We start from the raw sequence: 24,404 nt of genomic DNA, 5'->3' as shown, positions 1-24,404 counted from the left end.
TTAAATAACAACTTGATGGTACATTGGATATAATACAGGGTAAGGCTTGGGGGTTTGGGGGAAGAGGAAAGACCCCAAACTGAGTCAGGATCTAAAGAGCCTCATTTTGAATAAGATATGAGGCATTAATGTAAGATTTACTTTTTGGATGAATTTTTATGGAATGTACTGTTTCAAGAAGTTGCTAGAAAAGAAGAAGTTTGTTGAGTTGTGGGAGACAAAAGGTCTCTGGAGTATAGAGTATATATTAAAAGAAAGCATGAAATCTAGCCTAGGATTTACTTTAATAAATGAGAGCATGAGGTAGATTAGATTGGAGATGATGGTATTTTCTAACCTTTAGAGAGATAATTGGCATGCAAAACATGCCAGTTTTATATAGAATGTAATTGGCATATTCTTATCATTGAGTAATAATTACCACATAGAATTATATAACCAGAGGCATTTAGAAGGACTTGCCTACAATTTACATTAAAAATGTAAAACCCTAACAACTCCCTAAACCCCTAGAATAAATGACCAAAACAAGTAGATTTTTTTTATGTGTGCTTTTTTGAAAACTCTTAAATATTCATTACTAGTACAGATGAAAGACTCATTTCTTAGACACCTTAAACAAGGTGCTCTGCATGTTCCAAGGACTACACTGGAGTGTTCCTAGAGAACACTGAACCTGAAGGCTCGGTTTTGATAGATGTTGGAAGTTGGCAGTTTTTAAGGGAATCCTTTCCCAGTGTGCATAGCAAATTTTCTATATCCCGCAGTTGTATCCTTATGTTCTTATTGGATATTAATACTCTCCATTCCACTTGTAGTATATCCCTACAAATACATTCATTATAATAGTCCCATCTCAAAAGTGATTCCCAAGTATCAAATCAGACACCACTGTGAGACAGGACAGAAGTCAAGCTAGCTTAATTGATGTCCAGTTATTATCTTGTAAGCATATTTGGATTTTGTATAATTATAATGAACTACTTCTTTCAGGGAATTCGCTATCTGCCATACTGGAAGGAGAAGCACGTTTAACTTTTTTGAATAGAGGTGAAGATTATGTGATGACGATGCCATATGCTCATTGTAAAGGTAAATGTTACAAACATTCAGATCAAATCTGACCCAAAGTCCAGTTGGATTCCTCAGATTTCTGGAATTTAATGATGTATTTCAGACGAGTGCTCTGCTGAAACTTGGGACTGATGAAATTGTTAGTCTGCTGAGTCTAGTATTTCTTAACAGTTCCCTGGAGCTTACAGGCTCAGTTTTGAGTTCACTGCTACAACCTGCTGGCTGCACTGGTGTGTTGAGCTGCAGACGTTCACCATCCACATGTTTTTCTTGACATTAGTCCCACCTTTCAAGAGAAAAGTGAACCACATTGTTACCTTGATGCAGTTTCCTTTCAGTAATTCTTACCTTTCTTCACCTGCTTGTAGAGTTGACTGATAACTCATTCTCCTGATTTCTTTCCCTATCACTCTACTATAAAAATGTTCTTTCAAAATTGTAATATTTCAAATCCAGTAACATTTTTTTAGGCCTCTCATCCTCCCCAACATCTCTGCAGCATTTGATATTGTTCACCACTGTCTTTGTGATGTCTCCTCAGTTGGCTTCAGAACCCATATTTTCTCCTGGTTCTTGGACTGTTTCTTCTCTTTCTGCTTTTCTTATTCCTCTCCTCTTTCATTTAATCCTCCTTTAATTCAGAAATTCCCCTGAAATTTTGGCAGTATTTTTCTTTTTTTCTCTCACCTGCTATTATAATTTCAGTTGTATTTGCAATGTTGGTTACTTCAGGACATACATTTGCTAGCCCTTTACCTCCCTCAGAAGCCCTAGAATCATGTTTCCATCTAGCTACTAGACATCTCTACCTGAATGGTCCCCTTAGCATCCAGGTTAGGCTTCTAAAAATACCAGCGTGATCACACCACTGTACACTCAGCAGATCAGTATGGCCCAGCTCATACTTGGCATTCTTGGGTCCCCACAGTCTAATTTGTCTACTCTTTCATCCTTCTTTAATAAGATTGTCCTTCACTTAGTTTTTGCTGCGATCAGAGAACACACTGCACCAATGCAAGTTACAGAACCATTGCCTTGCTGTCTTTGCCCAAGCTTTGCTTAAGGTCATACCCACAAGAAATGCTCACCCACCCTTTGCCTCACCTCTTCATATTGCTATCCTTCTTGTTTTAAAAATCCAGTGCAGATACTACTGCCTTCATGAAGCTTGCCCTGTTTCCCCAAACTGGAAATCTTTTCTTCCATATCTGATTTTGTAGCACTTTGTACTGTGTAAACTCGGTGGTACAGGAGATAGAGCACATCTCCTGTGTAAGTTGAGTCAGGAAGACTTAAATTCAGATCTTGCATTGGACAGTTATGTGATCCTGGGCAAATAAATTTATTAATCTCACTGCATCTCAGTTTCCCCTTGTGTAAAATGAGAATAATAGTAGCACCTTTTCCACAGGGTTGTTATAAGGATTATGAGTTAACATGTAAAAAGTACTTTGCAAACCATAAAGCACTATACCAGTGCTTGCTACTATTATCATCCTCTTATGCATTGAACATTTTCTGATTTTTATTACACATCTCATCGTCTTGCTAGATTTTGAAGCCCTTAAGGTTAGAGACCCATGTCCTATTTTTGTATCTTTTCCAACATTATCTGAAGTGAAATGGGCTACGTTGGGTAGTAGTGAGTTTTTGAAGTATTTTAGACTTCTTATTGGGGATGTTGTTGAGAGGATTCATACATTGAGTAGATACTTGAACATCACCTTTAAGCTAAAGGTCTCTTGCAATTCTTATATTTTGTATTCAGTTGAAATCAGAAGGAATATTTATAGTTGTCACTTTCTTAAAAATTAGGGAAATAATGCTCTTTCATTTTACATACTAGACTATGGCTTTGGTGTGTCTACAGATAAAAATACAGAATATAGATCCCATTCTGATTAACTGGCTCAACTACTTCCAATATTTTCTCCTCTTTTGGAAGATACTTGATTGCATAAAAAAATGTTAATTGCTCAAAAATTACAAACTCTTGCCAAAGGAAATATTTTAATCAAGCATATGCTGTTTTGCATGTTTATAGAAGATCCAGCTGATTTATATTTCAGTTTCAGTTACAGAGTTTAATTTGTTTGGTACTGGTGATCATTACATAACTTTTCCAAGTCATCCCAGCCAGCAAAAGAAGTTTTTCAGTTCGTTTAAATAAATATTAAGCACCTGCTGTGCACAAAGGATTGTACTCTAGGAATACAAGGGCGAGAAGAAGCATAGGAGCCCTCAGAAAGTTTACAGTCAATAGGGGAATACGTACAAATATATGAAGAAGTGTAAGATGGGATGTAGACAAAAGAAAAATCCAGAAAGTTTTGAGAAGGGAGTGGTTAGTTTTAGTCTGAGGTATTTGGAGAAAGGTTCATTAGTTCACCTGAGTTGAACTCTGAAAGAAGAAAAAGTATTTCATTAGGTAAAGATGTAGAATGATTTTCTTCCAGACATGAGGGAAATACTTAGAGATGGGAGAGATAGTATGAGATCAAAAAATAGCTAGAAATTTTAAAAAGTTACTTCTTTCCCCTTGTTATTTTATTGTCACCTCGTTTCAGTTGATCTACAAATGAGAAGAATTGACATTTCATATTTCTTTAAACATGATTTATTTTACTGGAAAGGTCATTGTTGAAAGGTCAACTTGTTCCCTTGCTTTCAGATAATACTTTACTTAAGATACATTGGATAACTGTCAGCCTCCTTTTTTAATGGACTATGGGGAAGATTGCATCACTGGAGCTATTTTTTTCTAATATTCAATAGTGAAAATTTTCATAGATAAACTAAATTCCTCATAAGCAGGAATTTTTTTCCATGCCTTTTCTTTACTTGCTCCTTTCTTCAACCAAGGCAAAGGAGTGCTGGTCACCATCTTCTTTGTAAGTTGCTTTTATATCATATAAAGTATTACATCCTGTTTTTAACTTTCTCCTTTTTGAATTAATTTCATTCCTTAGCCTTCCATCAGGATTTTTCAACTGTTGCATCCTTTACCTCTTCTTTGATACTTGTCCCAAATTTTACATTCCTTCTTTGGTTATAAAGTTCAGAATCAGATACAAGACTTTACTACTAGTTAAGGGTAGGAACAGTTCTGAGTATAATAAAGCTACTATTTCAATATTGGCTGATTGTTTTAATGCTTGCTTAAAGCACTATTGTTCTTTAATACGGATATCTTTTTATCTGTGTTGTTACCTTGGCCTCCTTATTCCATATTTACAAAAACCAGTATATTCTTTCTTGAAATTTCCCCCCACATTATGTATCTTTGTTATATTTCATTCTGTTTTTTCCTATTGACTCTCCACAGTTTTCTAAGTTCATTTAGAATTCTGTCTCAGTCCTACAGATTATAAAACATCAGTCTTAATCCTATATTTGAATTTTCAAGGAGCATGCTCAACACCTTAACACTACATTTAAGACATCCTGTGAGGATGGTGTTTTGGTTATATTCGTTCTCATTTGTTCTCTCTCTCCCTTTTGTTTGTTTTTTACGATCCCATACCACGCTTTGAATATCATCTCATTCATTTTAGAATAGAGTAGAAACATATAAGGGCAGCTAGGTGGTGCAGCGGATAGAGCACCAGTGCAAGAGTCAGGAGGACCTGAGTTCAAATCTCACCTCAGACACTTGATATTCACTATCTGTGTGACCTTGAGCAAGTCACTTCACCCCAGTTGCCTCATCCTGGGTCATCTCCAGTCATCCTGATGAATATCTGGTCACTGGATTCAGATGGTTCTGGAGGAGAAGTGAGGCTGGTGACCTGCACAGCCCTCCCTCACTCAAAACAAAGTCAAGTGCAAGTCATGTCATTATTTCTCTGATGGCATGGTCTTCTTCGGCAATGAAGGACAAACACACTAGAAACGTATAACAAGAAAAAGACCTTAGATGTGGTCTCTTTATTTAAGCATACATTTTTTTCTTCCCTAAAAGATCCTAAACCCTGTCAGGGTAAGAGCTATGTTTGTTTCATTTATCTTAGTATCTCCTTCATTATCTAACATATTAGTGCCTTGCACATAGAGAAAATTTATTCAATTTCTCAGTGTTAATTGAATTAAGCATAGTCCACTTCCCTTATTTTATAGATAAAGGAACTGAGATTCAAATTAAATGCTTTGTCCAAGCTGCCATAGCTAGTTAGTGGAAGCATTAGTACAAGAACCAAGGCTTCCTGATTCCTAGCCAGTATTCCTACCATTGTGCTAATATAATATGTACCACTTAATTATTTTGGCTATACTAGAAATGACCAACCTGAGGAGCTATACATGCCAGTCTTATGAAGCAAGCATGATCAAAAAATAACCATTGTGAATCGTATTGTTAATAAAATAAAAAGTACTTTGAAAGCCTTAAATATGGCATTTAGTGAGCCAAGTTCTAACTGATCAATAGTAGAGAGGTATCATTTTGTTTTAAAGACTGAAAGAGGAGAACATGGCTCTTCATGACACTGACTCCATTTGGTCAGACTAACCTTTCTTGACCCATACTATAATCTTTCATGGGTGGTCAGGATCAAAAGCCTTGCTATGTTTGAACCTTTTGACTTCTTTAATTATCCTACTTGTCCCTTTGTCATTCAGTTGTCTTTCAGTCATGTCTGACTCTTCGTGACCCCATTGGGGATTTTCTTGGCAAAGACAGTGGAGTGGTTTGCCATTTCCTTCTCAGTGGATAGAACATCAGTTGTGGGGTAAGGAAGACTCATCTTCCTGAGTTCAAATCTGCCCTCACACACTTACTAGCTGTGTAACCATGGACAAGTCATTTCACCCTGTTTGCCTCATCTGTAGAATGAGCTAGAGAAGGAAATGGCAAGCCACTCTAGTGGCATTGCCAGAAAAATTCCAAATGGGGTCACAAAGAATCAGACGTGACTGAAAATGACTGAACAATAATGACCATTTGTTATGAAGGTAGATTCATTTTTTACTGAGTTGTTGTTTACAAAGGCATGTTGACTGCCACTACATATTTTGTTCTTTTCAAAGTATGCCCAAATTAATTTGTTTTTGTTTTCTTTTAGGAATTTTGTATGGCACAATGACTTTGGAGCTTGGGGGAACTGTCAACATTACATGCCAGAAAACTGGATATAGTGCAGTACTTGAATTCAAATTAAAGGTCAGAAACTGTTCATGGGGCACCACCTGGGTTAGGGATATACTGGTGCTTCCTTCATCTGCACATGTCTGATGAAATGAAGGAGAGAGAATTAGCATGGCTTCTGGGCAAGGCTAATGAAGCTTTCCTTATTTTTATGTTTCAACATTAGGAAAATAATCAACATAATTATAGCCTTTTGACAAAGAACAGTGCTCATTTGTGCTAAAAGTTCTTTCAGGAAACATAGGAATAGAAGGGCCATTTTTAATATGATTAAAAAGTACGTGCTTAAAATGAAAAACTAACATTATTTGAAGTGGGAGAATGCTAGAAGCTTTCTCAATAAATACAAAACAATGAAACAAGGCGCATTTTTTTCTCCAGTAATATTTGATACAGTTCTAGAAACGCTACTTAACGTAGTAAGATAAAAAGAAGAAACTAAAGACATAAACATTAGCAAAAGCAGAGACAAAGTTATCCTTATTAACATTCAAAATAATGGTTTACTTTGAAAAACAGAATCAAACAAGAAGAGTTTGTAGAGATTTAATGCCTTTAATAAAGTGGCAGAATAGAAAATCTGCAAAATCATTAGCATATCTATATAACAGTGGCAAAATCCAAGAAGAAATAACAAAAAGAAAAGTCCAATTCAGAATAACTTAAAATGCTTACAATATTTGGCATTAAATCTACAACATGAATTATGTATAATTATAAAACACTCTTTAAAGAAGTGAAGGTTGGTTTAAATATTTTGAGAGATTATTGCTTATGGTTAGGGTGCACCAATTTAATGAAAATTATTGTATTTAAATTAATTTACAGATTTAATGCTATAGCAGTTAGATGACAAAGTAGCTACTTTATATGGGGTTAAATCGAACAATATGCATGTGAGGAATAAAAGCTTTATAATCTCAAGGTAACTAGTGAAAAAAAGTAGGGGGGCGGAGCCAAGATGGCAGAGTGAAAGCAACGACTCACCTAAGCTCCTGGACAAATTCCTCTGGATACCTCTGAAAGGAGAATCTGACCAAACTTTGGAGGTGTGGAATCCAGTGGGTGACAGACTTTGACGGATTCGGAGCCCAGGTTAGACTGGAAGGTCCACGGGAAGGATCTGTTCTGCAGGGGTGAGCCCCCAGCGCATAGCGCAGCGCGGTCAGCGCAGCGGGGCGGAAGGGACCTGAGAAGCCCGAGAGCGGCGGGCGGAACCAGCGGAGCAGGAGACCAGCCAAACCGAGCCGGTGAGAGCCGCTGAGCGCCAGATATCAGCGCAGTAGCCCTTGAAACCTTCAGCCTGAAGACTAAACTTCGGTAAGTCACCTACTTGAACTTCCGGGAGCCAGGATGGCGGAGTGATCAGTAAATGCTCTCTCCTCCCCCCTGATGACTGTGAAAGAACCATAAAATATTTCCGCAGAAAAATCCTGAATCAGCGGGAACAGCAGAAGGGGGCAAATAGTCTCATAACACCAGAGGCTAGGAAAATAGCAAAGGGGGATTCTTCCTACTGTGGCAGAGGCGATCCGGAAGGACAGAGGACCCAGGGCAGAGAAAATTCGCACTGAGACCCAGGCAAGCCTCAGCACCGGGAGACCAGCCCCAGGAGGGGCGGGAACACTCATTAGCATCTAGGCATGCCTCAGCCCTCCAGGGGAAAAGGGAAGACAATAGAGAAGCTGGGATTACCATCCCCTGAGCTTGCCTTTGCCTCAGTTCAGCTGAGGAGATCTCCTGTGACCAGACCACCCCTCCCACACACTTAACAAGCTAACCCCAGGGTTGATCTGGGAAACAAAAAACAAAAACCTGCTTTTAGCTTTTTCACACATCAGCTCAACTTAAAGATCTGTACCTTCTGACTGAAAGAACCAGAAGCTACAACACTCAGCTAACATCATGAATAGGAAAAAGCAGAAGGGAGAAAAAACCATAGAATCTTTCTATGGGGATAAGGACCAAAACACAAACACCAAAGAGGTCAGAGCTGAGACTGTACTTCCATCTGAAACTTCAGAAGGGACTATGAACTTCTTGCAAGCACAACTAGCTTTCCTGGAACAGCTGAAGAAGGAAATAGAAGAAAACCTGGCCAATGATTTTAAAATTATAAAAAAAGAATTCACTGATGAGAACATCACTTTGAAAAGGAAAATTGAACAAATGGAAAAGGAAGTTCAAAAGTTAACTGGAGAAAATAATTCCCTAAAAGGAAGAGTTAATCAAACAGAAAAGGAAACCCAAAACCTAATTGGGAAAATTGATCAAATGGAAAAGGAAACACAAAACCTAACTGGGAAAATTGGTGGAATGGAAAAGGAAGTACAAAAATTAAATGGAGAAAATAGCTCCTTAAAGGGAAAAATTGGTCAGATGGAAAAGGAGATGCAAAAGTTAGCTGAAGAAAACAATACGATGAAGATTAGAATTGGGCAAGTAGAAACTAATGACTCAATGAGGCAGCAAGAATCAGTCAAACAAAATCTAAAGAATGAAAAGATAGAAGAAAATGTAAAATATTTAATTGGAAAAACAACTGACCTGGAAAATAGATCCAGGAGAGAAAATTTAAGAATTATTGGCCTGCCAGAAACCCATGATGAAGAAAAGAGTCTGGACAATATCTTCCAGGAAATCATCAAGGAAAACTGCCCAGAAGTACTAGACTCAGAGGGCAAAATAGTCATCGAAAGAATCCACCGTTCCCCTCCCGAAAGGGACCCCAAACTCAAAACCCCAAGAAATATCGTTGCCAAATTCCAGAGCTATCAAGTGAAGGAGAAAATACTACAAGCAGCCAGAAAGAAACAATTCAAATATCAAGGACACACAGTCAGGATCACACAGGACCTTGCAGCTTCTACATTAAAAGATCGAAAGAATTGGAACCCAGTATTCCGTAAGGCAAAGGAGTTGGGACTTCAACCAAGGATCAACTACCCAGCAAAGTTCAGCATAACATTTCAGGCGAGGAGAAAGTCATTCAACGAAATAAGGGATTTCCAGAGCTTCCTGACCAAAACGCCAGAACTCAATAGACAATTTGATCTTCAAATGCAGGTCTCCAGAGAATCATAAAAAGGTAAACAGAGGGGAAAAAACAAAAACAAAAACTTGCTACTCAATTAGGGCAAACTGTGTACCTCCCTATAAGGGAAGATGATACCTGTTAATCTTGAGAACTGTGCAGCTATTATGATAAAAAGGATATACATAGAGGGAACCGGGTATAAAGTAAATGATGTCATGTCAAAAATATGATTTAAGTATGAGAAGGGATTGTAATAGGAGGTGTGAAAAGGAGGAAGCAGAAAATGGCAAATTACATCACAGGAAGAAGTACAAAATTATAGTAGAGGGAAGGAGGGGAGGGAGATGAGCATTGTTTGAGAGGTACTCTCATCTGATTTGTTTAAAGGAGGGAACAATAATCTTACGTAGATAATCCTAACTAGCTCTATAGGTAGTAGGAGAGGAAGAGGGAAGAAAGGGGAGGGAGGCTAAAAGAGAGGGAAGAAGCAATAAGAGTAAAGGGGAGTAAAAGGGAGGGGGTCTAAAAGAAGGAGGGGAAGGCTGCAGGAGGAGGGGGTGAAAAGTGAATACTATTGAGGAGGGGAAGGGAGACGGGAGAGCTAAAAGCACAAATGGTGGGAGAGAGGATGGAGGGAAATACACAGATTGTAATCATAACTGTGAATGTGAATGGAATGAATTCTCCCATAAAACGGAGATGGATAGCAGAATGGATTAAAAGCCATAATCCAACAATATGCTGCTTACAAGAAACACATTTGAAACGGTGGGATACACATAGGATAAAGGTCAAAGGATGGAGCAGAATATATTGTGCTTCAGCTCATGTAAGAAAGGCAGGAGTAGCAATCCTAATCTCAGACAAAGCAAAAGCAGAAATAGATCTAATCAAAAGGGATGAGGATGGAAACTATATCCTGCTAAAAGGCACCATAGACAATGAAGCAATATCATTACTAAACATGTATGCTCCAAGTGGGATAGCATCCAGATTCTTAGAGGAGAGGTTGGGGGAGTTGAAGGAAGAAATTGACAGCAAAACTATACTAGTGGGGAACCTCAACCTCCCCTCCCTGAACTTGATAAATCTAACCTCAGAATAAACAAGAAAGAGGTTAAGGAGGTAAATAAAACTCTGGATAAGGTAGATATGATAGATCTTTGGAGAAAATTGAATGGGAATAGAAAGGAATATACCTTTTTCTCAGCGGTACATGGAACATTTACAAAAATTGACCATGTACTAGGACATAAAAATCTCACAATCCAGTGCAGAAAGGTAGAGATAATCAATGCATCCTTCTCAGATCATAATGCATTAAAAATTACATGTAATAAAAGGCCATGGAAAGAGAAACCAAAAATCAGTTGGAAACTAAATAATCTAATCCTGAAGAAGGGTTGGGTTAAAGAAGAAATCATAGAAACAATCAACAATTTCATTCAAGAGAATGACAATAGTGAGACAACATACCAAATCTTATGGGATACTGCAAAAGCAGTTATTAGGGGAAGTTTTATATCTTTGAATGCTTACATAAATAAAATAGAGAAAGAGGAGATCAATGACTTGGGCTTGCAGTTGAAAAAGCTAGAAAAAGAACAAATTGAAAATCCCCAAGTAAATACCAAATTAGAAATACTGAAAACTAAAGGAGAGATTAATAAAATTGAAATTAAGAAAACTATTGAATTGATAAATAAAACCAATAGTTGGTTTTATGAAAAAACTAATAAAATTGATAAACCTTTGGTCAATCTGATTAAAAAAAGAAAGAAGAAAATCAAATTACTAATATTAAAAATGAAAGAGGTGAACTCACCTCCAATGAGGAGGAAATTAAAACAATAATTAGAAACTACTTTGCCCAACTTTATGCCCACAAATTCGATAATCTAAACGAGATGGATGAATATTTTAAAAAATACAAATTGCCCAGATTAACAGAAGAGGAAGTTGAATACCTAAACAACCCCATCTCAGAAAAAGAAATTGAACAAGCCATCAATGAACTCCCTAGGAAAAAATCTCCAGGGCCAGATGGATTCACAAGTGAATTCTATCAAACATTTAAAGAACAGTTAATTCCAATACTATATAGACTATTTTTGAAAATTGGGGAAGAAGGAGTCCTCCCAAATTCTTTCTATGATACAGATATGGTTTTGATACCCAAACCAGGAAGAGACAAAACAGAGAAAGAAAATTATAGACCAATTTCCCTAATGAATATAGATGCAAAAAAAAAATAATAATAAAATCCCAATGGTGGTTCTCTAAGGCAAAATGCCTTCCACACTCAGAGAAAGAAATATGGAAGTCATTTGCAGAATGTAGCAGATCATGTTTGTGTATGTGTATGTGTTTGTGTATCGTGTTTTGATTTGTTATATGATTTCTTCCATTTATTTTAGTCTGACTACATAGCATGACTATAGTGAAAATGTACTCAATAGGAAAGTATATGTAGAACCTATACAGAATTGTATGCAGTCGTGGGGAGGGAGGGGGGTAGTGGGGGATAGGTGTGGGGGGGATAAAATCTCAATTGTACGGCAGTGATTGTTAAACATTAAAAAATAATTTAAAAAAATAAAAGATTTAAAAAAAAAGTAGGAATGAAGGGGAGAGATAGTTCTTCTAGACTTCAGATTATATTCTAAAGTAGTAATCATCAAAACTGTGAAGTAGTAGTTAAATATAGAAAGGTAGACTAATGAAACAAGCTATATGAGAAAGAATTAGAAATGCATTAAATAACCAAGTGTTCTAAAAAACCCGAGAATATAAATTACTTTGAGGAAACTCCCTTTTTGACACTGATAGGAAAACTGACTTATTATTTGAACTAAGAAAATCAGCCATTCAGTTAGCATGCATTTATTAAGCTCTTTTTATTTGCTAGGCATTGTGCTAAGTGCCAGAGATACAAATAAAAAGCAGTTTGATAGAAATTTGGTTTAGACCAGCTCCTTAAACTATAAGCCAAAATAAACTCAATAAGGATGCATACTACCGAATGTGACAAAAAAGTCACATGATTAGAAATAATCTGGAAAACAACCACATAACAGTTATGGCTGGACAGAAGAACTTGCAACCAGAGGATAGAGAAGATTACAAAACATAAAATAGACAGTTTCAGTTCTGTCACACAGAAAAGTTTTTATTGCTAATTACAAATCAGTGCAACCAGTAAAAGAAGAGGAGTGATTTATTAGGGGGATGTGTGATGATAGTCTCCTTGACTTTTGAGTCTCGTTTTCACTACTTGTGAGGTGGAGATAATGATACCTGTAGTACCTACCTCACAGGACTGGAGTGAATCTCAAAATGAGAATAAACCATTTGGTGCTAGGGTACTCAGTTGATAGGTATTCTTATTCAAAAAAGTGGTCCTTTGAATATGTTTTGATATCATACCTGAATTTAAAATTTTTAATCATAAAGCAGTTTCTGTTGGAGATGTCTTTATGAATCTGCTGGAGTGGAGCCATGATATGTATATATAAATACGTATGTATTTACATGTAACTTACATGTCTGATAATACTTTATATGTGCAGTGAAAAGTTTGAATTGATGGAGTAAAAGTTAAAAAGTTAGCAGGAGACAAAATGCTTTAAGAAAATTGGGTCACTGAAGTGACTAGGATTGGATCAAGGAAAGCTGCACAGAAGAGGTGATACAAATACTTAAAAAAAAAAAAATTGACCCTGTATGTGTCTTTTGACTCATTTTTCCCCCAGAGACTGTATCTGTGTAAAATGCTTTATTATTTGCCACTAAAAAATTTGAGTTCATATTACAAGATATGAATGCCTCCAAATAAACCAACTATGAAGCATTTTTGTCTCTGTGTCCATTGTTGTATGCATATAGTCTTAAAATGAACGAAATTTTTTTTAAAGCCATTTCTAGGTAGCAGTGACTGTGTTAATCAGATATCAGGGAAGCTTAAACTGGGAAAAGAAGTGTTGGCTACTTTGGAAGGCCATTGGGTGAGTATCAGCTTTTACAAAATTACTTTTTAAATGATGTCCAGAAAGAAAAGTAGTGACCACTTGTGACAACCTTGTCATTCATGAGTGCATTCTATATATTAGAAATGCTAGTGATAATACTTTATTAGACAAGCTATATTTTTATAATTCAGTGGATGATTTTTTCATGATATGTTTAACATTTTAGAAAGAAATGTTTAACTAAAGGCCTAAGACAATTTCTATTAAGCCAGCATTAAGAAAAGGAAGAAATGACATATTAAATCATAGTTCTGTAATTGTCAAAGTCATGTAAAGTTTTCATCCAGTTCAGTTAAGGAGTTAAAATTAATGAAAAGGTACATCTATACTGTGGTCTGGGATTGTTATTTTGTGGGATTTTGTTGTTGATGCCCATTGCAAAGAAAATGGAAATGACTTCTGGGGACTCTATACAAGTGGTATATGCAGCTTTCTAAAGATTTTTATAAAAATTCTAGCTATGCATATATCAGTATGTTTTTTAACAACATATATGTATATATATGCATATGTTTAAAAATGTAATTTCTAATGTCTGATGGACAAATTTTCTCCATAGACCAAATTTCGTTCTGGCTTTGCTGAATAATATTGTACTCTGTTGAAGAGCCAGTTATTGAGACTCTGATCATATCTGAGATGTATCTTTATGTCTTATAAAAATGTTTTGACTCAGTAGTTCTTAAACTGAATGTGTAAATAGGTATTATCTTCAGTTACTTGAAAGTGATTTGAATTGTTCCTGTCTTGGTCACTGAATTTACTGGAAAATTATAGATAATTTGATCTATAACATTAGGAAAAGGAAGTGTAGATAAACTTGCAAATGCATTTTAATTCCCAGAATATTCAGTGACAAGAGGAAAGAACCAATAATGTTCAAATATTAGCCAATCAAATTTGAGAGAAGAGGTATATAACTAAGTTTGAAAAAAGTGATCAAATCACATTGTCTAGTAGTTGGCAGTCAATAACAACGTAAATCTGTAAAAACAAAGGTATTATTAAAAATAACCTAATTTTTGATTTTTTTAAAAAATAGGATAGTGAGGTAATTATTAATGATAAAAAGACCGATTCTTCAGAGATCTTCTGGAATCCAACTAGTGATATTAAACAGCGGAGACTAATAAGGCACACTGTAAAATTTGAAGAGCAGGAACCATTTGAATCAGAGAAGTAAGTATACTTATTTTTAGGTATATCTTAGTTATTTTTGTCTTGACTTGTAATTTCATGGGCGAAGGAAAATCAATGTGAGTAAATTCCAACTACTGATGCAGATCAGTGACTGTTTTGTGACTTATAGTTGGAATTGCATGGCAACCAGAGATTGTGACTGACTTACAGGATATGTAAAACAGATCCAAGTCTTTCCAACTCCAGGGTTAGCACTTTAGAGATACACTATGCTACAAAAAGATAAATATGTATTTTCAAAATAGCAGTTTCTCCCTTCTCTGTTTGAAGTCTTTTATTTTCCTTTAGTCTGCTGATATTATTTTATGTGTGGCTTGTGGGTTTGACAGAATTCTGTTTGGGGGCCCTGTAAGTAACTATAAATACAAAAAAGAAAATCCTGCTCTTAAGGCATTTAGCTCACAAACACTCATTCTCTTGGAAAGAGAACAAAACTTGCGTTTAAAAATATGCAGGTTCTCACTGCAACTCTGCCACTTTCTGATGTGACCTTGGAAGCGTCAGTTTTCTGAGGATCATCTTAGCAGTGCTCAGAGAGATTTGTTGTTTGGTTTGTCACAGGGTTGTAAATTTTTCAACCATTTAAGGTCTTCAAAACATTCTATTATACCCTGGAGGGTTGCATTCAACATTACTTGAATAAAACTGCAGATCATGAAATTATGGGTGGAGAAACTATTGATCTTGATGTGCCAGTGATCAGTGAAGTGAGTGGAGGAATTGAATCACATCTATAGCCTCAAGTCTCAGAAAGGAAACCAGAACACAAAATTGCAGCTAAATATGGTGGTGGCTCTTCACAGTTCTTGTTGTGTTCGTCCTTCATTTTCAAAGAGGACAATGACCTGAGCAAAATGATGGTGACGTGACTTGCATTGACTTTGAGTGAGGGAAGGCTGTGCAAGGTCACCAGCCTCTCTTCTCCTCCAGTCATCCCCACAGTTCTCTTTAGACACATTAGAAAGTGAGTTGGGGGAGCTTATTTCCATCATATTCCCTCAGATGACCTGCTGTTTCATGGGCCACTCTTCTCAGTTACTCATGATGATGACCAGAATGTAAGGAGGCTGACCCCTGTGATGATAACTATAGTTTCTGCATCCATTGCAGAGGATGAAGAAGTAGAAAAAGTCTATGAAAAACTTAACCAGATCCTTCAAATTGAGCCATGTTGATTTTAGAAAAATGTGGAAAGACTCGCATGAAATAATGAAGAGGAAAGTGAGCAGAACCAGGAGAATGTTGCACACAGTGACAGCAGTGCTGTTCAGAGGATAACTGACAGAATGCTTGTTTTAGTTCTAAAGCTCAGAGGAAAATGAATGAATGAATGAATAAATGAACAAGAACCAAGAGCAATGCTCCATTCTACCCGTGCAGCATGACTTTTTAAGGCAATCCCCAGGGAGTTCTCAGCTTGGAGCACAATTGAGTAGGTTGAGTTAAGGTTGGATGGCTTTGAGAAACTGTGCATTGTTCACATATTGTTGCCACAGGATCCGTCTCCTAGTTGTATTGCAGTTTTGAGTCTCAGAATACCTTGAAATCAGAAGTATATGTTACCCAAAAGACCTTTTTGTGATGGCAGTGAGAATGGGAGGCAGATTTGAATGAAACTCATAGCATCTGATTTAGAGTTGAAAGGGTCTTTAGAGACTCTCAAGTCCAACCCATTCATTTTGCAAATGAGAATGTAGACCCAGAAGTTAAGTGATTTGTCCAAGGTTATACACATAGTAATAGAGCCTTAATTTGAACACAGGTTCTTTGACTCCATACCTCGTACCTATTTGACTGTACTATCTTACTTCCTGAGTTTGAATCAGCAAGACTTGGTTAGATAACTAGAGATGAAAAAAAAGCCTAATTAAACATAAGCTAAAATTATGAGTCCAGATAGTAAATGTTGGCACTATTGACAGAAATGAGGAGCAAGCCAGAATAAGGGCAGATTTAGGGGAGAAGGGGTAAGCTCACTTTTGGAAATGTCTTTGTGGGCCTGGCAGGTGAGATACTTTATCGATAATTAGAGAGGTGAGCTTTGGGTTTAGAAGGAAGGTCAGTAATGGAAAGAGGTTCAGGTGTATCATGTAGAGCAAGGTGCTAGTTGGAGCTATGAAAGTGAATGAGTTTGCTGAGGAAGAGAGAGGAGAGGGCCAGAAATAGACATTTGTGGAACACCCAAGTTAAGGGGTCTGGAAGAAGGGAAGTCAATAAAGGAAACAAAAAAAAAGGAAACAGAAAGGTAGGCGAAAAATTAGCCTGTCTCTGAAGCATAGGAAGCATGACTGTTCAGTGAGTGAGAGCAGACAGACAGCATCAGAAGGTCTGAGCCATCCAGCAGGATGACCTTTAAAGGATCTTGGATTGGTCAGTTAGGACATGGGGCCTGCAGTTAGGAAGACCTGAGTTCAGATGTATGCTAGCAGTGTGATCTTGGACAAGTCACTTAAACTCTGTTGGCCTTAGTTTCCTTAACTGGGGATAATAATAGCACCTACCTTCCAGGATTATTGTGAGGATCAAGTAAGATAGTATTTGTAAAGTGCTTAGCACAGTGCATGGTACATAGGTACTCTGTAAGTGTTTGCTTTTATTAGGTAGTTTTGACTCAACTTTATCCAGAAGTTAGCAGTGATGGAGAGCAGAAAGAATATTAGATGAGCCAAAGTAAAGCAGAGGTGTCAAACATGCTGCCCGTGGCACTCCCAAGTGTGGCCTAAACTAGATTAAAAATGTAATTAATTGGGAAGCATTCAATAAAATACAACAAATACAATAAAACAGATAATATTACATTTTAAAACTAAATGAATATGCAGCCTTCAGGGATCCTTATATGTAGATTAGTGGCCTCTGTTTCTAATTGAGTTTGATACCACTGAAGTTAAGGATTCTTTAGGATTGGGAAGTCATTGGAGAGGGAAGGGATGAGTGCTCGAACAAGGTCTTAGAAGAAATGGGAGAGAAGGGATTCAAGAGTACAAGTAGAGGACATGGGAGTGTGCTCCATGGAAAGGGAAGAAGTATTTGGTGTAGGGGTGGAGTCAGTATGGTGTAATGGAAAAAGTTTGAGGTCTGTAGTTAGAAAATCTATGTTTATGGGATCCTAAGATTGGAGACTGGGAAGAACCCTGGAGATCATCAGTTCCAACCTCGACTTTCCCAAGGTCATACAAGGAGCAAGTGGCAAAATCCTGATTGAAACCAAATGCTGTGATAGATTGAGCCTTGGAGCAAGGAAAGCTTGGGTTTGAGTCCTGCTTGTTGCACATATTGACTTTGACCCTGTATCAGTCACATAACCTTTTAGTGCTTTAGCCAGCTTTCTCAAACACTAAGTTGCAGTGAAGGTTCTGACCTAAATTTGTAGAGGAAGTTCCTCACCAGAAACTTCCATTACCAGTAAAGTCACTGGTCCAGTCCTTGTCTGTTGTGGTTATTTAATGTAGTGTTATTTGCAACTCTTTTTTAGATTCACTTTCAATGGTGTAAATTGTAATGTGACATAAAAGAGACATGAAAGAATTTTTATAGTGGAGGGGAAGATGGAGAAGGTAGGGGGTAGCACTGTCTTTGGAATTGGCTGAAATGTACCCAGTTGGGTATAGAAATGTATGTTACCGTACAAGAAAGTATGGGGAAAGGGGGGAAAGGAGGGAAAGGAGATAACAGGAAGGAGTGTAGGGTGTGTGTGTGTGTGTGTGTGTGTGTGTGTGTGTGTGTGTGTGTGTGTGTGTGTGTGTGTGTGTGTGTGTGTGTACAATGGAGAGTAGATTGGAGGTAAAAGTCAGAAACAAAACACTTTTGAGGATGGACAGGGTGAAAAGAGAGAGAAAGTAGAATAAATGGGGAAAATTGGATGAAGTAAAATATATAGTAATCATAACTGCAAAAAGATTTACAGCAAGTTTTTCTGATAAAGACCTCCTTTCTCAATTGTATAGAGAAGAGTGAAATTTATAGAACTAATTCCTCAATTGAGAAATGGTCAAAGGATATGAGCAGACAGTTTTCAAAGTAATCAAAGCTATCTATAGTCTTATGAAAAATGCTCTAAATCACTATTGAGAGAAATGCAAATTAAAATAATTCCAAGCTACCACCTAACACCTATTAAAATGGCTAATATGACAGAAAAGGAAAATGACAGTACTAAGAGGGGATGTGGAAAAAGTGAGACACTAATGCATGGTTAGTGAAGTTGTATACTGATCAACCTATTCTGTAGAACAATTTGCAACCATGCCCAAAATGCTACAAAACCATGCTCACCCTTTGACCAAGCAATACTACTATGTCTGTATCCCAGAGAGAGAAAAAATGAAAAGGAAGAAGATCTATAGATACAAAAATATTTACAGCAGTTCTTTTAGTGGTGGCAAAGATTTGGAAATTCAGGGGTTGTTTATCAATTAGGGAGTGGTTGAACGAGTTTTTCTATATGATTGTGATGGAATACTATTGTGCTATAAGAAATGATGAGCATTATGCTCTCAGAAAAACCTGGAAAGACTTACATGAACTGATGCAAAGTGAAATAAGGAGAACCAGGAGGACGTTGTGTATAGTAACAGCAATGTTATATCATGATCAACTGAATGACTTAGCTGTTCTAGCAATACGGTGATCCAAGAGAATTCTGAAGGATTTAGGATGAAAAATGCTCTCCCATCTCCTGAGAAAGAACTGATGCAATCTGAATGCAGATTGAAGTACTTTTTCTTTATTTTGTTTTCCTTTTTCTTTTGTCTGTGTTTTCTTTCACAACATTTCTAACATGGAAATATATTTTGCCTGACTATACATGTATAACCCTTGTCAGATTGCTTGCCTTCTCAGTTGAGGAAGCGGGAGAGAATTTGGAGCTCAAAAATTTTAAAAAAACAAATGTTAAAATTGTTTCACATGTATAATTGGGGGAAAATAAAATATTAAATTTTAAAATGTAAAAAAATGCCAAATAAGTGGCTGCTCACATGTAACTTTCTACATGAAGCTTTCCCTTCAGCTGTTTCTGCTGTCCTCATACTATATATGATATAAATAATATATTTTTTCCCTTCATACATACCTTTGTTGTTTCCACTTTTAGAATGTAAGCTCTTTGGGAATAGAAATTATTTAATTAAATTTAGGCATCAAGCACAGTACCTGGCTATGGTACCTATTTAAAATACATGTTGATTGCTTAGGGGGGGAAGATTCACTTTCCAGTCATTTTCTTCTTATATCACTTTACTAGGCTGTGGCATCGTGTTACTCGGGCCATAAATGCCAAAGACCAAACAGAAGCTACTCAAGAGAAATATGTTTTAGAGGAAGCTCAAAGAAAGGCTGCCAGAGAACGGAAAGGGAAAAATGAAGAATGGGTTTGCAAGTTATTTGAACTTGATTCAGTCACAGGAGAATGGCATTATAGATTCTCTGAGTGAGTAACTAAACATGCTTACTATAAACAGAACATTTTCGGGGGTTTGTTGCAGTTTAGCACATTTCTGTCATTGTTTTTAGAGGAATTATAAAAATTGAAGCCTGTATATTTGAGTGGCTGTGACCTTAGCCAAGCATTTAACTTTTACATTATAAAATCAAATGGTGAGTTTATGGGGTACATTGTTAAATGAGGATCTGCACTGCTGCAAAAATAATCCTACTGACGCACAGGTCTGACCTTCCTGCTCAGAAACCTTCAGTGGCTTGCCATTTACTTTAGGATAAAATAGCTGTGCCTCTGCCTGGTGTGTGGGATCCTTGATAGTCTGCCCTCACCTGCTCTATTTCATAATACTCGGCTTCCAGAAGGGTACAGTGCAGTCAAATTGGATTTTAATTTGTTCTTTGAACGTGAAACTCCTTGCCTTTGTGTATTTGCATAAGCATTCATCCTGTGCCTAGAATGCACTCTGGCCCCCTTTCTGCATCTCAGAATTTTGCTCATCCCTGAAGATGCAGAGCAGGTACCACCTCCTGCCTGAAGCTTTCCTTGATCTCAGTTCTTAGTCCCTTCTCCGATGCCAGCTTTTCTTACAATATATTTATTTGTGTACATTTGAGATTGTCACAGGAAGGAACTATTCTGTTTGTTTGCATAAAAAGTAACTAGGCCTTGTGATATGGTACATGTTTAATAAGCAACAGTCATTTTTGTCATTTGTTATTGCCAGCTTCAGAAGGAACTCATTTTTAAGAAATTTTATTCTTGAATGAAGGGAGTTCATTCTGATGGTTTTTTTAAAAAAAAAATAAAACTTTATTCCTTGTTATAGTATTATAAGTTCACCAAGAGGTGACAGTATATCTTCTTTTACTTTGTATAGCAGAGAGCATCACATCATGTTAAGGTGAGTCCTTGGAGGAGTATTTTTATGATGAAGATGTCCCTCACAAATATTTTTCTTCGTTCTTAATAGCACCCGGCCATGGGATCCTCTGAATGATCTGATACAGTTTGAAAAGGATGGTATCATCCAAACTAAAGTCAGACACCGGACACCAATGGTATGTCCTCAAAACTTAATTAAACTTAGTTGTTCTTTTTAATTAATGCTTTCAGTATACATGTGTGGCAATTTGAAAAACTTAAAACAACTTCATACAAATAAAGAATTGTAAATTATTTAGTTTGTTTTGAAAGAGAGGCAGCATGGAGTAGAGGATAGAGAGGTTTTTTTTAAGTCAGGAGATAACATGTCCAAATCCTGCTTCTGACATATCCTGTGCTGTGTGACTGGGCATTCCAGTTAACCTTTCAGTGCTCTGAGCAGCTCTTATAGAGTTTGAAGTTACAGAGGTGCTGTGGACCTGCCCTGGGGGAAGGATGTGCCCCAGGTAGGCATTCCCTATACCAGTGAAATCACAGGTCTAGTGCCTATCCCTGTCCTTGTTTTGAAAAGTTTATCTTGTTTCCTTCCATGTCCCTTTCTAATCTCAGGTATTTTTTCCAAATTTTTTTGTGGTAATCATTTTTCATGTGGCAAGAGTCATTATATATATTATTCTGCTTCTACTTTCTTCATTCTGCATAGCCTTGGATAAAACTTTCTATTTTTGAATTTTTTTCAATAATTTATGCTTCAGTAATATTCTATTATGTTTTGATACATCACCATATATTCAGTCATTTTATAGTTGTCATTTAGGTTGTTTCTAAGGTTTTGTTATTACAAATAAAACTGTTATGAATATTTTTGTACAGATAGGATTTTTTCCTTTTAATAAAATAGGATCTTAGATTTATAGCTAAAAGTAAATCTGTAGGTCCATCCCCTTCTTTTCAGAGATGAGGAAACTGGGGTCCAGAGAAATTAATTACCCAAGATCACTTAATAAATATTTGAGGTCAGATTTGATCATAGATCTTCTTGATTCCAAGTCTAGTTTACCATCCACTGTACCACATTGCCTTTCAGTCTTTACAACATAGTACTAGTAGTGGAGGTTACTGAGTCAATGGTTTAGAACAGTTTAATAAATCTTATTGTATATTTTCCATATTGGCTTTCCAAAAGATTGCAGATTATGGAACGCCTTGAGGATCAGGCTAAGGAGTTTGTATTTCATTTGAAACAAGAACCACTAAAAGTCTTAGGGCAGGGAAGTGATCAGGTCAGATGTGTATGAAGGACAGAGTCAAGAGAGTGACGTGAGTGGAGGTAGAAAGTGGGGTCCAGACAGGACAGGGGCAGGGTGACAGAACACAGAGGAGTTGGTGACTGACGGCATGTAGGGATTGAGGAGAGGATGGGGCACACAGGTAGTGTGCTGACCAGGGCTAAAAGGAAGTGCTTCAAGGATGAGAGGGAACAAGGGCATCTCCTAAGTAGGCTCCCTGCCTCCAGTTTCTTCCCTTTTTTAGTATCTCTCTTGACATTGAAGCCTGTCTTTGTAACCTTAAATCATGGTTTAATCCATATGCATTCTATGCTCTAATCAAACTGTTAACTTTTTACTCAAAGACTGTAATATTTCCTGCCACAATACAAGCATTTTTTTTTTTTTGCATAAGCCATCCCTTGTGCCTGGAAACCATTATTTCCCAGCCAGTTTACTTTCCAAAATTTGTGAATTTCAGGTTAGTGTTCCAAAAATGAAGCATAAGCCAAGCAGGCAAACAAAGAAAGTGGTAAAAGGCTATTCCTCACCAGAACTTGATGTCCAAGACTCCTCTGGAAGTGAAGGTAAGACTGTTCATTGTAGTGTGTTCATCCCAAAAGGCATAAACTGAGGAAGAAAATACATTCCAAAACTTAAGAAAATTCTTTACCAAAATGGAATAAGAGTTTTAGGGAGTGGAAAGACTTTTTGGACTAATAAGCTTTGAAGATATGACACTAGAGAGTGGGAAATTTGGGGGAGGACTTGCTATACAAATCAGGAAAGATATTTTATTAGTTTTTGCTTTCTGATTTCTGAGAAATTGCTAGAAATTACACCATGTTCATCTTAACAAAGATTTGTTGAGCTTTCCATGACTGCCCTTTCAGAAAGTAAGTATAGTACTTCATTTTACAGTTAATTATAATTACATAGCACTTGCATATATAAGCTAGTAAAAATCAGAAATTACAGCAATAAAAAAATTGACTTTCACAAGTTAAATATTGACCAAATTAGGTCATTTCCCATCCTTACTACATGAGATCAGCATTTGAATGTTGATTTGGAGGTCCAGAGAAGTTCTGCCTTCAAGAAGCTTACAGTCTAGTTGGGAAGAGAAAACATTTATTCATGAAAAGTTAACTAAAAGTGAGCACACTAACTAGTTGGTGAATGAACAGGACAAATAATAAATGCTTATAAGAGCTGAGAGGAAGGAGAAATCATTTTGGAAGGAGGTAACTAACACCAAGCTAACAAAAGAAGTGGGATGAGCTCGGCCTTGATGGTGGGTAGAGTCTGGGTAGGTGAATAAGAAAGTAAAGAATGTTACATGTGAGTTTGTGGTGAAAGGGAAAGTGTAAGAAATAGAATGAGTGGAATCGTGAAAGTATAATGTGTGGTCTAGGCTTGGAGAGTAAATACAGCTTAACATAGAGGGTTATGTAAGGGATAACAGAGTTGGGATCCTAAAATATCTTAACAGACTTGAACAGTGGGCCAGATCTTATAAAATGAGGGAAAATGCAAAAATCTCAACGTTTGGGTTTAAAAAATTAAGTGTATAAATTGTACGGTGGCAGGGGCATAGTTAGGCTGTAGTTTAAGTGACAGATCTTAAGAGTTTAGGAAGTTCAGTGTACCTCAGAGTATTGATGGGGTAATCTAAAGGAACTAATTGAAAACAATCCTGGGCTGTAAGAAAGGCATAATGTCCACAAAGAGGGAGATTGTGCTGTACTCTGCTCTGTTCAGGGCATTCTGGGTACCCTCTTTTAGGGAGAACATTGATAAGCTGGATCCTGTATAGAGGCAGCAAACCAGGAGAGAACTGATCAGTGTGCCAGAAGAGGATTAGTGAAAGGGCCGGAGAAGAAATGCTGTACAGGAAATAACTGTTATGTGGAAAGTGATAGGACTTGTTCTACTTGCTTCCAGAAGGAAGAGCTAGACAGAGGGGGTGTATATTGGAGAAGGCAGACTTAAGCTCTCCTTACTAAAAACCTTCCTGACAGTTAAAGCTGGAGTGGGCAATCTTGGGAAGTAATGGATTCCCTTCAGTGAAGGTTTTTACACAGAAACTGGATGATCACTGGATTTTGTAAAAAGAATTTTTGTCTAGATATGGGTTGAATTCAGATGACTCTTTCAGGACCTTTTCAACTCTTAGATTCTGTGAAGAGAATTGTAGGAGTTAAGGCTAGAAAGCTATGTTCAGGTCAGATTAGGGAGGATACAATGCTAAACTAGGGCTTTTAATTTAATCGTGTACACAGTATAGAACCATGGAAGGTTTTTGAACAGGGGCATGACAGGGAAATGG

General features: G+C 37.0%; 1 protein-coding gene across 9 annotated transcripts in view; it reads left to right on the top strand.

Moving 5' to 3' along the window:
* OSBPL8 (oxysterol binding protein like 8) overlaps positions 1-24,404 on the top strand; it is a 222,682-nt gene that overhangs the window by 181,031 nt on the left and 17,247 nt on the right. For all 9 annotated transcript variants that reach the window (XM_072655427.1, XM_072655418.1, XM_072655421.1 and 6 more), the window contains 7 exons: positions 994-1,092; positions 6,135-6,232; positions 13,169-13,258; positions 14,325-14,461; positions 19,728-19,913; positions 20,896-20,983; positions 22,557-22,662. In XM_072655427.1, the coding sequence (XP_072511528.1) occupies positions 994-1,092; positions 6,135-6,232; positions 13,169-13,258; positions 14,325-14,461; positions 19,728-19,913; positions 20,896-20,983; positions 22,557-22,662 (804 nt within the window). The remainder of the gene's footprint in view (positions 1-993; positions 1,093-6,134; positions 6,233-13,168; positions 13,259-14,324; positions 14,462-19,727; positions 19,914-20,895; positions 20,984-22,556; positions 22,663-24,404) is intronic.

Source organism: Notamacropus eugenii, chromosome 3, assembly GCF_028372415.1.
Source record: "Notamacropus eugenii isolate mMacEug1 chromosome 3, mMacEug1.pri_v2, whole genome shotgun sequence".
Classification (NCBI taxonomy): domain Eukaryota; kingdom Metazoa; phylum Chordata; class Mammalia; order Diprotodontia; family Macropodidae; genus Notamacropus; species Notamacropus eugenii.
Note: the sequence above shows the minus strand (reverse complement) of the source record. Positions and strands in the feature narration are given on the sequence as shown.